This window comes from Haliotis rubra, unplaced genomic scaffold (assembly GCF_003918875.1).
Source record: "Haliotis rubra isolate DU_JTF1 unplaced genomic scaffold, ASM391887v1 Scf2479, whole genome shotgun sequence".
Taxonomy (NCBI): Eukaryota; Metazoa; Mollusca; class Gastropoda; order Lepetellida; family Haliotidae; genus Haliotis; species Haliotis rubra.
The window spans coordinates 14,043-28,897 of NW_025766535.1; the positions used below are offsets into that span (position 1 = coordinate 14,043).

General features: G+C 44.4%; 1 protein-coding gene across 1 annotated transcript; it reads right to left on the reverse strand.

The window, feature by feature from the left end:
• Nucleotides 1–5,536: 5,536 nt before the first annotated feature.
• On the reverse strand, nucleotides 5,537–9,842 carry LOC124279180 (serine/threonine-protein phosphatase 6 regulatory ankyrin repeat subunit B-like; the record flags this gene model as incomplete). Its single annotated transcript, XM_046714978.1, is given in 7 exon segments — nucleotides 5,537–5,777; nucleotides 6,225–6,527; nucleotides 6,831–7,161; nucleotides 7,220–7,309; nucleotides 7,311–8,033; nucleotides 8,136–9,329; nucleotides 9,504–9,842. Coding segments are annotated over 7 exon segments (3,191 nt in total), but the record flags the coding sequence as incomplete, so codon positions are not given.
• Nucleotides 9,843–14,855: the final 5,013 nt, after the last annotated feature.

Here is a 14,855-nt window from a genome sequence, read left to right on the forward strand (position 1 = left end):
CATAGAGGAGAGGCGATGGTGGCGAAGCGTTGGCTGGCGCAGGCAAACCAGGTCGAATCCAGGCAGGCGCTCAGAGGCGACTTGGCAGTAAGCAAGCGCAAACGGTGGTTGATTTCTCCTGGAAGCAGGACGAAATGATGGTGTTGCATGGGAGTGAAGGGGCGACCCTTAGAGGAGAGGCATTAGCGGCGGAACGGTAGCTGGCGCAGGCAAACCAGGTCGAATCCAGGCAGGCGCTCAGAGGCGACTTGACAGTAAGCAAGCGCAAACGGTGGTTGATTTCTCCTGGAAGCAGGACGAACTGCTGGTGTTGCATGGGAGTGAAGGGTCGCCCCATAGAGGAGAGGCGATGGTGGCGAAGCGTTGGCTGGCGCAGGCAAACCAGGTCGAATCCCGGCAGGCGCTCAGAGGCGACTTGGCAGTAAGCAAGCGCAAACGGTGGTTGATTTCTCCTGGAAGCAGGACGAAATGATGGTGTTGCATGGGAGTGAAGGGGCGACCCTTAGAGGAGAGGCGATGGTGGCGAAGCGTTGGCTGGCGCAGGCAAACCAGGTCGAATCCCGGCAGGGGCTCAGAGGCGACTTGGCAGTAAGCAAGCGCAAACGGTGGTTGATTTCTCCTGGAAGCAGGACGAAATGCTGGTGTTGCATGGGAGTGAAGGGTCGCCCCATAGAGGAGAGGCGATGGTGGCGAAGCGTTGGCTGGCGCAGGCAAACCAGGTCGAATCCAGGCAGGCGCTCAGAGGCGACTTGGCAGTAAGCAAGCGCAAACGGTGGTTGATTTCTCCTGGAAGCAGGACGAAATGATGGTGTTGCATGGGAGTGAAGGGGCGACCCTTAGAGGAGAGGCATTAGCGGCGGAACGGTAGCTGGCGCAGGCAAACCAGGTCGAATCCAGGCAGGCGCTCAGAGGCGACTTGACAGTAAGCAAGCGCAAACGGTGGTTGATTTCTCCTGGAAGCAGGACGAAATGATGGTGTTGCATGGGAGTGAAGGGTCGCCCCATAGAGGAGAGGCGATGGTGGCGAAGCGTTGGCTGGCGCAGGCAAACCAGGTCGAATCCAGGCAGGCGCTCAGAGGCGACTTGGCAGTAAGCAAGCGCAAACGGTGGTTGATTTCTCCTGGAAGCAGGACGAAATGCTGGTGTTGCATGGGAGTGAAGGGGCGACCCTTAGAGGAGAGGCATTAGCGGCGGAACGGTAGCTGGCGCAGGCAAACCAGTTCGAATCCAGGCAGGCGCTCAGAGGCGACTTGACAGTAAGCAAGCGCAAACGGTGGTTGATTTCTCCTGGAAGCAGGACGAAATGCTGGTGTTGCATGGGAGTGAAGGGTCGCCCCATAGAGGAGAGGCGATGGTGGCGAAGCGTTGGCTGGCGCGCAGGCAAACCAGGTCGAATCCAGGCAGGCGCTCAGAGGCGATTTGGTGGTAACTGTGCATGATTTGCCGTGTCAAATCTTTGCAATTCCCCTAAGGTGTGGCATATGGGAAAGGAGAGGTATATTGCTGTAGTGTCTACAGCTATGTATGCGAGAGTCACCCAATTGATGGGTAGGCGCAATGGCACTACACGCCAGACGGACATTGACGTTTTCTGACGTTTGTTATGCATGTTGATGTAAATTGTAGTATGTATTGTTCATCACGTGTAGCAGCTCCACTGCCATTGTCAACAGTACCTGAAGAATTCACAGAGATCTGATCTACCACGACGACCTTCCTGCATAGACTCAACTGCGCCATCACAGCAATCGGACTTTGAAATCAAAGTTGTATCCTTCCAGGTTTAATGTTTCGTATTATATATTTGTGCTGACATGTTTGAATCATTTGTCCATTATGCAATTGTTAGAGTATTGAATGCGTGAGCTATGGTTATCCATCTGGGTATATGACTGTGATGCACAAATGCTTCGTCATGATCATGTTCGTCTTACAAATGGGGAATGCAAAATAAAAGTACAAGTTAACACTGTCTCGCTCTAAACTAACACTAACCACAAACCGATGTAACATAAAACTAGCGTGAAAGGCAATAAGTCCTTCTCTCTCTAATCTAAAACGCTAACCTAAAAACCGAAAAAAACATAAATTAAAACTAAAAGCCTACGGCCTTCTCTTTCAGCTGAATCACTAACCCAAACCGCAATGACATAAACTTAAAACAAAGAAGGTTAAAACGTAAACCAAAACCGAAAAAAACATAAATTAAAACTAAAAAGCCTACTGCCTTCTCTTTAAGCTGAATCCTAACCCAAACCGCAATGACATAAACTTAAAACAAAGAAGGTTAAAACGTAAACCAAAACCGAAAAAAACCATAAATTAAAACTAAAAGCCTACGGCCGGCCTCTCTTTAAGCTGAATCCTAACCCAAACCGCAATGACATAAACTTAAAACAATAACAACAAAGAACTAATAATACCAGTAAATTAAACGGGAAAAACATCAGGTCGAGGTAAAGTCGGGCATGTGAAACTGAAATATAATCCTTGGCTCAAGTGATTTTCTACACTTGGCTCAAGTTCTATGAATTGAGTCGGTAGGCCGGCCGAGGCATTGATAGTATTGTTTCCAGGTGGGGAACATGCTTTCAATGTCTACGAACTAGCCCGGATATTTGTCTTCAATTCCACCTGGTGTGATGGCGAACTGAATTTTTGGCTATGTTTGCACTTGGTTTGATGTTGTCTGGAAGGATGAATAAAACGTTTTCATTGCTGCGCTTAGCCGTGGTATTGTCTTCAATTCCACCTGGTGTGATGGCGAACTGAATTTTTGCTATGTTTGCACTTGGTTTGATGTTGTCTGGAAGGATGAATAAAACGTTTTCATTGCTGCGCTTAGCCGTGGTATTGTCTTCAATTCCACCTGGTGTGATGGCGAACTGAATTTTTGCTATGTTTGCACTTGGTTTGATGTTGTCTGGAAGGATGAATAAAACGATTTCTTTGCTACGTTTAGCTTTGGTATTGTCTTTATTTCCATGTGAAGAGAAAACGGAGACACGTTTTTTGTGATATTTAATTCTTATTGTTTGTTACTAAAGGTCACCTTCACACAATTACATCCCTTAAGTAGCTTCATAGTGAGTTCTTACTCACCTCATTGTCTTCAAATGAGCCTTGATTGGCGTCACGTTTGCAGAGGCACTTGTTGTGGTGGGGCACACAGGCTCTGCTCTGATGTTTTGATTGTAATGCCTAATCCGAGAGTTTCTGAGTGAGACATGGAAGCCAACCGAGTGGCGGGAATTACGACTGAAAGCGCCAATCGTTGATCGGTTGTTTAATCGCATAAGTGAATGGGATGAGTGAGTCGTGTCAGGTTTAAGCTACCAACCGGCCTTAATCCATGAATGATTGATTGACTCTGTGACCTCAATGCAGAGCTTAATACAAACACTTTTCAATCGCCCGGGCTATATATACCTAGCAGTCAGATACAAGCATCACGGCACTTGTGCTAACATTGTTTGACACAGCTCATTGTTGAAGACTTCATTCAAGCCATGGCCTACACACTTTTAAAGGTCCTGTTTCAAAGCCCGTCCACTTTGCCATCCTGGGACATAGCTTCGTGCGGCGACTTGATCAAATCTGTCCCCTCCACGTGGCATCATCACTTCCGTGCGTGGGATAGGAGGGGCGACTGTCGCTCGGATGAAAGCAGTGGTGGATGCCCTTGATGCAGGTTTCCAGGGCATTGTTTTCTTTCAAGTGGGAGAGAACGACGTGTCGGCGTCAACTGATCCTCAGAACCTGGTTGAGGACTTGCTGGATCTTCTGGACTACCTTCGGTGGAAACGGCCGGGCTCCAGAGCAGTGATAGGAAGTCTGTTCCCGAGGGTAAAACCAAGGAACATGACGGTCTCTGCCTACAAGCGGAAGGTGGAGGAGACGAATCGGCGCTTGAAGAGGATGTTGCGACGCCGTCTGGATGCCACCTTTTGGGACCACAGCCAGCACATGAGGATGGGACCTGCACTGTTAGGCAGGGATGGCGTCCACTTGACGTCAAAAGCCAATGCCCAGTTCTGGCTTTCCATTCGTAAGTGTATGTGTAGGTACGTTTAAACGCACATGCCCTGTCCGGTAGATCATCATTTTATCGTAATTCCAAAACTCTATAATTGTCGTTTCGGCCCATTGTGTTTATATACAGCAGTAGCAAAGGGGATCCGCGTGTGAGACAATCAGTGCAAACAGGACGCACAGATCAGTCAAATCTGAGCGCACGGGGCTTAACTTGGGATGGCTTTAAGGGTGGGAAAACGAGACGACATCCGCACGTGTCGCACATGACGTGAAAGCTAAGACACGGGGCTTTCGATCCATAGTAACGACAAAACCCTGTGGTCGATGTACGAAACAAAACAAGCATCTGCAGTGTGAAATACTGCCGTAAATCAGGTCAAATCGGGCTTAAAAGCGCCCCGGCTTCGAACCCGTTAAAGACAGGTCACTTCTGATGATACCACCAGTTGGCCCTGGGAACCAGCTTCACGTCGATGTGCAACATGTCAATGGGTTGCGTATATTTGTCGTCCACGCGACGTATAAAGATGATCGCAGAGCAAGGCTCTTTTCTTGGTAAAAGACATGTCTATATCACATGGCCAAATGGACGTGGACGTCCAACCAGGTGCCCACGTCGACCCGTGACGATCCCAGGTGCCTTGTCCACGTGGCAACATTTTCATATATGATATGCGTGCATATGTTTCTTTCTCCGGGTGCGAGACGATTAGTGCAAGCGGGATGCAGAGATCAAACCCTTTTGATATGAAATCTGAGCTGTTTTGGCTCCCGTCACACGCACGGGGCTTGGCTTCGGGGGCTTTAAGGGTGGGAAAACGTGACGACACCCGCACGTGTCGCACATGACGTGAAAGCTAAGACACGGGGCTTTCGATCCATAGTAACGACAAAACCCTGTGGTCGATGTACGAAACATAACAAGCATCTGCAGCGTGAAATACTGCCGTAAATCGGGTCAAATCGGGCTTAAAAGCGCCCCGGCTTCGAACCCGTTAAAGACAGGTCACTTCTGAGGATACCACCAGTTGGCCCTGGGAACCAGCTTCACGTCGGTGTGCAACATGTCAATGGATTGTGTATAGTCGTCGTCCACGCGACGTTTAAACAACAACACTCACCGTTTCTGGCCCGTGATATAAAATAGTAAGTATCTGTATTATTCTGTTCATCAACACCAACTAGGCACAGTCTGAAGATCGCCGTCCTGCTGCTTCTTTATCAAGTGGTGTGTCACCTGTACTATTCAGTACATTCACACCAGCCCCAGCCTTCAGTAATGAATCAACACACTCTGTAGATCCCCGTCCTGCTGCTGCTCTATATGAAGTTGTGTGTCACCTGTTGTATTCAGTACAATAACATCAGTCCCAGCTTTCAGTAATGAATCAACACACTCTGTAGATCCCCATCCTGCTGCTGCTCTATATGAAGTTGTGTGTCACCTATTGTATTCAGTACATTAACATCAGCCCCAGCCTTCAGTAATGCATCAACACACTCTGTAGATCCCCGCACTGCAGCTTTATCAAGTGGTGTGTCACCTGTTGTATTCAGTACATTAACATCAGCCCCAGCCTTCAGTAACACAGCAACACACTCTGTAGATCCCCACCCTGCAGCTTTATCAAGTGGTGTGCGACCTGAACTGTTGAGTACATTAACATCAGCTCCAGCCTTCAGTAACACAGCAACGCCCTCTGTAGATCCCCGTCCTGCTGCTGTATGAAGTGGTGTGTCACCTGTTGTATTCAGTACATTAACATCAGCTCCAGCCTCCAGTAAGACATGAATCCATACTGTAGATTTCCACACCGATGCCATATGAAGTGGTGTGCTACCTGCATTATTCTGCGCATTAACATCAGCTCCAGCGTTCAGTAACACATCCACGCATTCTGGAGAACTAAATCCTGCTGCTTTATGAAGTGGTGTGTCACCTGTTTTATTCTGTACATTAACACCAGCTCCAGCCTTCAGTAACACATCGACACACCCTTCTGTAGAAAGAGGTGTGTGAAATACTAAACCCCGTAGTGACACGTCTTCAGATGCCATCACTGTTGATGCTGTATGAAGTGGTGTGTCACCTGCTACATTCTGTACATTAACATCAGCTCCAGCCTTCAGTAACACATCAAGGTGTTCTGTAGATCCCCGCCCTGCTGCTACATGAAGCACTGTGTCACCTGTATTATTCTGTACATTAACATCAGCTCCAGCTTTCAGTAACACAGCAACACACTCTTCAGATCCCTGTCCTGTTGCTACATGAAGCACTGTGTCACCTGTGTCATTCTGTGCATTAACATCAGCTCCAGCCTTCTGTAACACATCAACACACTCTGTAGATCCCCGTCCAGCTGCTGTATGAAGAGCTGTGTCACCTGTATTATTCCGTACATTCACATCAGCTCCAGACTTCAGTAACACGTAAACAGATTCTTCGGATCCCAGCACTGCTGCTTCTGCTGCGTGAAGTGGTGTGTCACCTGTATTATTCCGTACATTAACATCAGCTCCAGCCTTCAGTAACACATCAACACACTCTGCAGATCCCCACTCTGCTGCAATGTGAAGAGGCGTGTCACCTGTATCATTCTGTACATCAACATGAGCTCCAGCCTTCAGTAACACATGAACACACTTTGTAGATTCAAACATTGCTGTTTCTGCTGCGTGAAGTGGTGTGTCACCTGTATTATTCTGTACATTAACATCAGCCCCAGCCTTCAGTAACAAATTAACACACACTGTGGATCCCTTTCCTGCTGCTCTATGAAGTGGTGTGTCACCTGTATTATTCCGCACATAAACATCATCTCCAGCCTTCAATAACATATCAACACAATCTGTAGATCCCTGTTCTATTGCTTGAAGAAGGGGTGTGTCACCTGTATTATTCTGTATGTTAACATGAGCTCCAGCCTTCAGTAACGTATCAACACACTCTGTAGATCCCTGTTCTATTGCTTGAAGAAGTGGTGTTACACCTGTTTTATGTTGTACATTAACATCAGCTCCAGCCTTCAGTAACATATCAACACAAACTGTAGATCCCTGTTCTATTGCTTGAAGAAGTGGTGTGTCACCTGCATTATTCTGTACATTAACATCAGCTCCAGCCTTCAATAACACATCAATGCACTCTACAGATGCCCGTCCTGTTGCTTTGAAGAAGTGGTGTGTCACCTGTATTATTCTGTACGTTAATATGAGCTCCAGCCTTCAGTAACATATCAACACACTCTGTAGATCCCTGTCCTGCGGCTTTGAAGAAGTGGTGTGTCACCTGTATTATTTTGTGCATTAACATCAACTCCTGCCTTCAGTAACACATCAATGCACTCTGCAGATGCCCGTCCTGTTGCTTGAAGAAGTGGTGTGTCACCTGCATTATTCTGTACATTGACATCAGCTCCAGCCTTCAGTAACATATCAACACACTCTACAGATCCCTGTCCTGTTGCTTGAAGAAGTGGTGTGTCACCTGTATTATTTTGTACATTAACATCAGCTCCAACCTTCAGTAACACATCAACGCACTCTGTAGATCCCCGTCCTGTTGCTTGATGAATTGCCGTGTCGCCTGTGTTATTTTGTACATTAACATTCGCTCCAGCTTTCAGTAACACATCAACACTGTTTGTAGATCCCCACGCTGCTGTTACATGAAGTAGTGTGTCACCTGCTGCATTCTGAAGGTTAATATCAGCTCCAGCCTTCAGTAACATAGTAGCACACTCTTCAGATCCATACATTACAGCTGTATAAAGTGGCGTACAACCTCTATTGTTTTTTACATTCACATCAGCTCCAGCCTTCAATAACTCATCAACACACTCTGTAGAACCATGGCCAGTTCCGTCAAGAGGATATGTGTCTCCTGTATTATTCTTTACACCCACAACAGCTTCAGCCTTCAGTGCCACATTAAAACACAATGTAGATACATACTTCAATACAGCTCTATGAAGTGCTGTGTCCCCTGCATTGTCCTGTACATTGACATTAGCTCCAGCCTTCAGTAACACATTAACACACTCCGTAGATCTACGGCATTCTGACAATGCTGCTCTATGAAGTGGTGTTACACTTGTATTATTCTGTACATTAACATCAGCTCCAGCCTTCAGTAACAGATCAACACACTCTGCAGATTCACGTTCTGCTGCTCTATGAAGTGGTGTGTCACCTGTATTATCCTGTACATTAACATCAGCTCCAGCCTTCAGTAACAGATCAACACAATCTGTAGATTCCCGGTTTGCTGCTATATGAAGTGGTGTTTTACCTCTATTATTCTGTACATTAACATCAGCTCCACCCTTCAATAACATATCAACACACTCCGCAGTTTCACGTTTTGCTGCTTTATGAAGTGCCTGTCCTACTGCTTGAAGAAATGGTGTTACACCTATATTATTTTGTACATTAACATCAGCTCCAGCCTTCAGTAACACATCAATACACTCTGCAGATGCCCGTCCTGTTGCTTGAAGAAGTGGTGTGTCACCTGCATTATTCTGTACATTAACATCAGCTCCAGCCTTCAGTAACATATCAACACACTCTACAGATCCCCGTCCTGTTGCTTGAAGAAGTGGTGTGTCACCTGTATTATTTTGTACATTAACATCAGCTCCAACCTTCAGTAACACATCAACGCACTCTGTAGATCCCCGTCCTGTTGCTTGATGAATTGCCGTGTCGCCTGTGTTATTTTGTACATTAACATTCGCTCCAGCTTTCAGTAACACATCAACACTGTTTGTAGATCCCCACGCTGCTGTTACATGAAGTAGTGTGTCACCTGCTGCATTCTGAAGGTTAATATCAGCTCCAGCCTTCAGTAACATAGTAGCACACTCTTCAGATCCATACATTACAGCTGTATAAAGTGGCGTACAACCTCTATTGTTTTTTACATTCACATCAGCTCCAGCCTTCAATAACTCATCAACACACTCTGTAGAACCATGGCCAGTTCCGTCAAGAGGATATGTGTCTCCTGTATTATTCTTTACACCCACAACAGCTTCAGCCTTCAGTGCCACATTAAAACACAATGTAGATACATACTTCAATACAGCTCTATGAAGTGGTGTGTCCCCTGCATTGTCCTGTACATTGACATTAGCTCCAGCCTTCAGTAACACATTAACACACTCCGTAGATCTACGGCATACTGTTCTTAGAAGTGGTGTTTCACCTGTATTATTCTGTACATTAACATCAGCTCCAGCCTTCAGTAACACATCAACACAATCTGTCGATTCCTGGTCTGCTGCTCTCTGTAAGGGTGTTACACCTGTATTAGTTTGTACATTAACATCAGCTCCAGCCTTCAATAACATATCAACACACTCTGCAGTTTCACGTTTTGCTGCTTTATGAAGTCCGTGTCCTACTGCTTGAAGAAGTGGTGTTACACCTGTATTATCTTGTACATTAACATCAGCTCCAGCCTTCAGTAACACATCAACACACACTGAAGAGCCCCATCCTGCTGCTCTATGAAGTGGCGTGTCACCTGTATTATTCTGTACATTAACATCAGCTCCAGCCTTCAATAACATATCAACACACTCTGCAGATTCACGTTCTGCTGCTATATGAAGTGCTGTGTCTCCCGTAAATGTTGAGGCTTGGTTCACACTGGCTTCTTTCTTCAGCAAATACGAGACAACATTAGGGTTTCCTCTGCATGCTCTCAGAAGAGGAGTACTTCCATCAGATGCCTTCATGTTCATAGTAGCACCCTTCTCAAACAACATCTTGACGACATTCAGCTCCCCGATCTCACATGCTGTGTGCACTGCAAAAGCGTCAACCTCTACTCCTCTGTGTAAAAAGAACTGCACCATTTTCTCGTTCCGACTCTGAAGAGCACATCTGAAACCCCTCTGGCTGTCTATATATCACAACCTCTGTTAACCAACAGTTTCACCACCTCTCTAAGTGACCTTCCTCTATCGCAAGGTATATGGGGTGTTCATATGGCCCATGGTCCATATTAACGTTCACACCTTTGTCAATCGCATGTTCCACGGCTGATGTAAGGCCATTTGTGCAAAGATAATGAAAAACACTTTTATCATAATCGTCTCTGGCATTCAGGTCAGGCTTAAGGGATAACATCTGATTGACAAACGCACTGTCTTTGGTTTTAGCTGCTAACATTAGCGGCGTCTGCCCTCTACATTTCGTATTTACACGTAGTTTCATATGTCCACTGATGTATTTCAGTACATTGGACGCAGCATTCCGGCAAACACCCATTAAAATATCCCTTTCTTCCCTCCGGTTGAATGATATATTTTCTTTCTCCATAAGAATTTGAATGAGATGATGTGACTTGCTGCTGGAAAGTAATTCACAAAATGACTTTTTGAGTTGCTATCACTTAGTTTCACAATATCAGATATACGCATGTGAAACCGGTTCTTCAGGCAGTCCATTAGCAAGTCAACAAAGTCTGAATTACAAAATGCCTGGTGGGATAAAACATGCAAAAAATTGCTCTTTTTAATTTCACTTGCAAATCTTCCAGCTAAATGTCCAGCATAAGTCCACGAGATATTTGCAACAATACCTGTCTCACCAGGAACGTTGTTCTCTCTTTCTTTGGAGGATGCAAGACGAAGGCGCTGGCGGATAAATGACAAACTACAATTTTCGATGACAAACTTCGACAGTTTTGTACTGAGAATAAAGGAAACACTGTCATATATAGACGGATGATCAAACATGTAAGTGTCATCTTCCTTCTTGAGGTAAGATCCAACCAAATCATCAGCAGCTTGTATGCATTCATATCCCAGACTATCATCCTCTTCCAGCTCTTGTCCACTAATCTTCCCATCTCTTTTAATCATGGCCATGAACAGTGAACGCTTTCTCATGTCTTGGATAGATTTATCCAAAGTCTGTCTGAGGAAATCAAGTGGTGCTTGAAAAACATTTGCATTTGAAGGTGAGTCCAGTCCTTTTCATATGCTGTGGAAAACATTTTACAGACATGGGGGAAGCCGTGTGGACAGTCTGCCTTACATATCTGAGACACAACTGACTCTTCAAAGTCTATATTGTTTGCTTCAGCATGAACACGCCATATCTTCTTTCGCTCATAAGAGTCTCTCTGTGAGGAAACTTCCACTACGTACTGGGGACTGGAAATGTAATCTGCCATCCTTCCCAAGTCTGCCAATGAGGATTTCAGCACATAGTCACGGCCTACGAGGATAATGATAGTTTTGTCTTTGTTTGGACTTGTTTGTTTTAGCTGTGTTTGATCAATTTTTTGTCTCTCTGGAACCTTTTCAGCATATTTGTCAGGATGTTTCACATCCAGGATAGGTCGTAGACTTGGTCTCCACTTAGCCCACTCAGCTGTGTCAAATTCCAAATCACCAAATATGTCATCTAACAGAATGACAGGATTAGTGCAGGCCATTATGACCTCATTGAACTCTGCTGGTGACACCACTTGGTATACTTGTCTCCCCTGACTCTGCTGGTTTTTGAGGGTCATGTAGGCTATTGTGGACTTCCCTCTCCTGGTCTTCCTTTAATTGTTACCCATGTGGCTCCTCTGTCCAGCTTCTCTCACTTTCTTGAAGGCTTTTGTCTCCACCATGTCTTTAGTCCACGACTGTATCCTGGACGCCGTCCTTTCTGTGGAAACAAGGCACATTTAACACATTTAACTATGCATAAAATCTGAGTAAAAGAGAACAAATGTTAGATTTTGACATATTACACCCTAATTGGAAATTCTACTATGTTTACAAGCTGTCTTGTTCAGTGGCGACAAAATCAGTCAGGCTTCCAGTGGATGAATAATCTGTCAAATAACTCACTCCTGATCTTCTGTGCTGCAGTCAGTGGTACCTCCTCTTCATCCTGTTTGGTCGGAGTTGTACCGACATTCTGGGTTCCGCCAATGTTCAGATTCTCAGCGCCCTTCACTGTCACATCTCCAAACTGCTGCTGTACTTGTATAAGGTTGTACTGAGTGACTGTAACAGAGACCATTTGACTGAAGTTGTCATAAGATGTGTTCCATGTTTGAATGTCGTAAGTGATTCTGAAAACCTGTACATGAACTAACACTGTATATTATTTGTACACAGCTGTATGTTGTAATAGTGTTTTTAATGAGCAATAATAGTAATAATGTTTTTACATAAGGTGACTCCCCAGTTACGTTTGTTTATAACTGGCTTGGGTAACATTGAGCAGGGGTGACAAAGATTTGTGATAGGGTCCCTAAGATATCAGTATTAAAAACAATAAATTGAGAACATAAGAACCTGTCATCGAAGGACAGTAAAACTATTTGAGTATCACAGCTCATAATTTAAAACGAGTACGCTATCATAAAAATATATCACTATAAAGAACAATACACTATAAAACCGGGCTATAGATCACCAGCAACTGGAGACTGATCACCATACTAAGGACCATCGGGACTTACAGTACCTTTGCTACCTGCATGGACTCTAGCTGGATTTACATCTTCCCTTCAGCCACCGGTGATTGTAGTGAATTTTAGCCATTATTTAAAACAACAACTATTCTACGATTAAAATTTTGTAGGTCGAAATTCACTTTGAAAGTTTTGGGACGAATCCTCTCAGGAGGACAATTATTTACGAAAATCGATTGAATGAGGGTAGCATATGTTCATTGAGAGTTGGGTGCACTATGACGTACAAACCCTGGCGTATTTAGTGGCGGAGAAGTCAGGACATAGTGTTGGATGTTTTGCTTTGTGTGACTTGTGCCACAATCTTGGCATGATGACTAGTAAATGCTAATTGCAAGGACAAGTAGATGCTAACTGTACGGACAAGTAGATGCTAACTGTACGTACAAGTAGATGCTAACTGTACGGACAAGTAGATGCTAACTGTACGGACAAGTAGATGCTAACTGTACGGACAAGTAGATGCTAACTGTACGGAAAAGTAGATGCTAACTGTACGGACAAGTAGATGCTAACTGTACAGACAAGTAGATGCTAACTGTACGACAAGGAGATGCTAACTGTACAGACAAGTAAATGCTAACTGTACGGACAAGTAAATGCTAACTGTACGGACAAGTAGATGCTAACTGTACGGACAAGTAAATGCTAACTGTACGGACAAGTAGATGCTAACTGTACGGACAAGTAAATGCTAACTGTATTTAAGACAAGTAAATGCTAACTGTACGGACAAGTAAATGCTAACTGCAAACAGACAAGTAAATGCTAACTGTACGGACAAGTAAATGCTAACTGTACGGACAAGTAAATGCTAACTGTACGGACAAGTAAATGCTAACTGTACGGACAAGCTACATGCTAACTATGTGTACGGACAAGTAAGATGCTAACTGTACGGACAAGTAAAGATGCTAAGTGCACGGACAAGACAAGTAAATGCTAACTGTACGGACAAGTATATGCTAACTGTACGGACAAGTAGATGCTAACTGTACGGAGTAAGTAAATGCTAACTGTACGGACAAGTAAATGCTAACTGTACGGACAAGTAAATGCTAACTGTACGGACAAGTAAGATGCTAACTGTACGGACAAGTAGATGCTAACTGTACAGACAAGTCAATGCTAACTGTACGGACAAGTAAATGCTAACTGTATGGGACAAGTAGATGCAAGTAAATTCTGTGCATGGACAAGCAAAGATGTACTGATAACTGTACGGACAAGTAAATGCTAACTGTACAGACAAGTGAATGCTAACTGTACGGACAAGTAAATGCTAACTGTGAGGAAAAGTAAATGCTAAGTGCACGGACAAGTAGATGCTAACTGCACGGAAAGTAGATGCTAACTGTACAGACAAGTAAGTAATGCTAACTGTACGGACAAGTAAATGCTAACTGTACGGACAAGTAAATGCTAAGTGTAAGTGTGGACAAGTAAATGCTAAGTGTACGTGTACGGACAAGTAGATGCTAACTGTACGGACAAGTAGATGCTAACTGTACGGACAAGTAGATGCTAACTGTACGGACAAGTAAATGCTAACTGTACAGACAAGTAGATGCTAACTGTACGGTCAAGTAAATTCTAACTGTACGGACAAGTAGATGTTAGCTGTATGGACAAAGTAAATGCTAACTGTACGGACAAGTAAATGCTAACTGTACGGACAAGTAAATGCTAAGTGTACAGACAAGTAGAGGCTAACTGCACGGACAAGGATGTACGGACAAGTAAATGCTAACTGTACGGACAAGTAAAGATGCTAACTGTAATGGACAAGTAAAAACTCAGTGCACGAAGAAGCAGATGCTAACTACGGACAAGTAGAAACTAACTGTATGGACAAGTAAATGCCAACTGCACGGACAAGTTATGCTAAGTGTACGGACAAGTAAATGCTAACTGTAACGGACAAGTAGATGCTAACTGTACGATCAAGTAAATTCTAAACAGACAATTAAGTGTGTTAACTGTATACACAGACAAGTAAATGCTAACTGTAACGGACAAGTAATGATAACTGTACTGACAATATCTGAGACAAGTAAATGCTAACTGTAATCGGACAGGTAAATGCTATTTCTGTACAGATTAAGTAAATGCGGCGATCTGTAAGGACAAGTAACAGAAACTAACTGTACGACAAGATGAAATGCTAACTGCACGGACAAAAGTAAATGCTAACTGTATAACGCACTCACTGGCAGAAGATCCGGGTTCATGCTTTCTGTATGGAGTACAAGTGGATGCCAATCTGTACAGACCTTCTCCGTGATATTGCTTGATACGGACAACGTAAAGTCCAGGCACACGCATA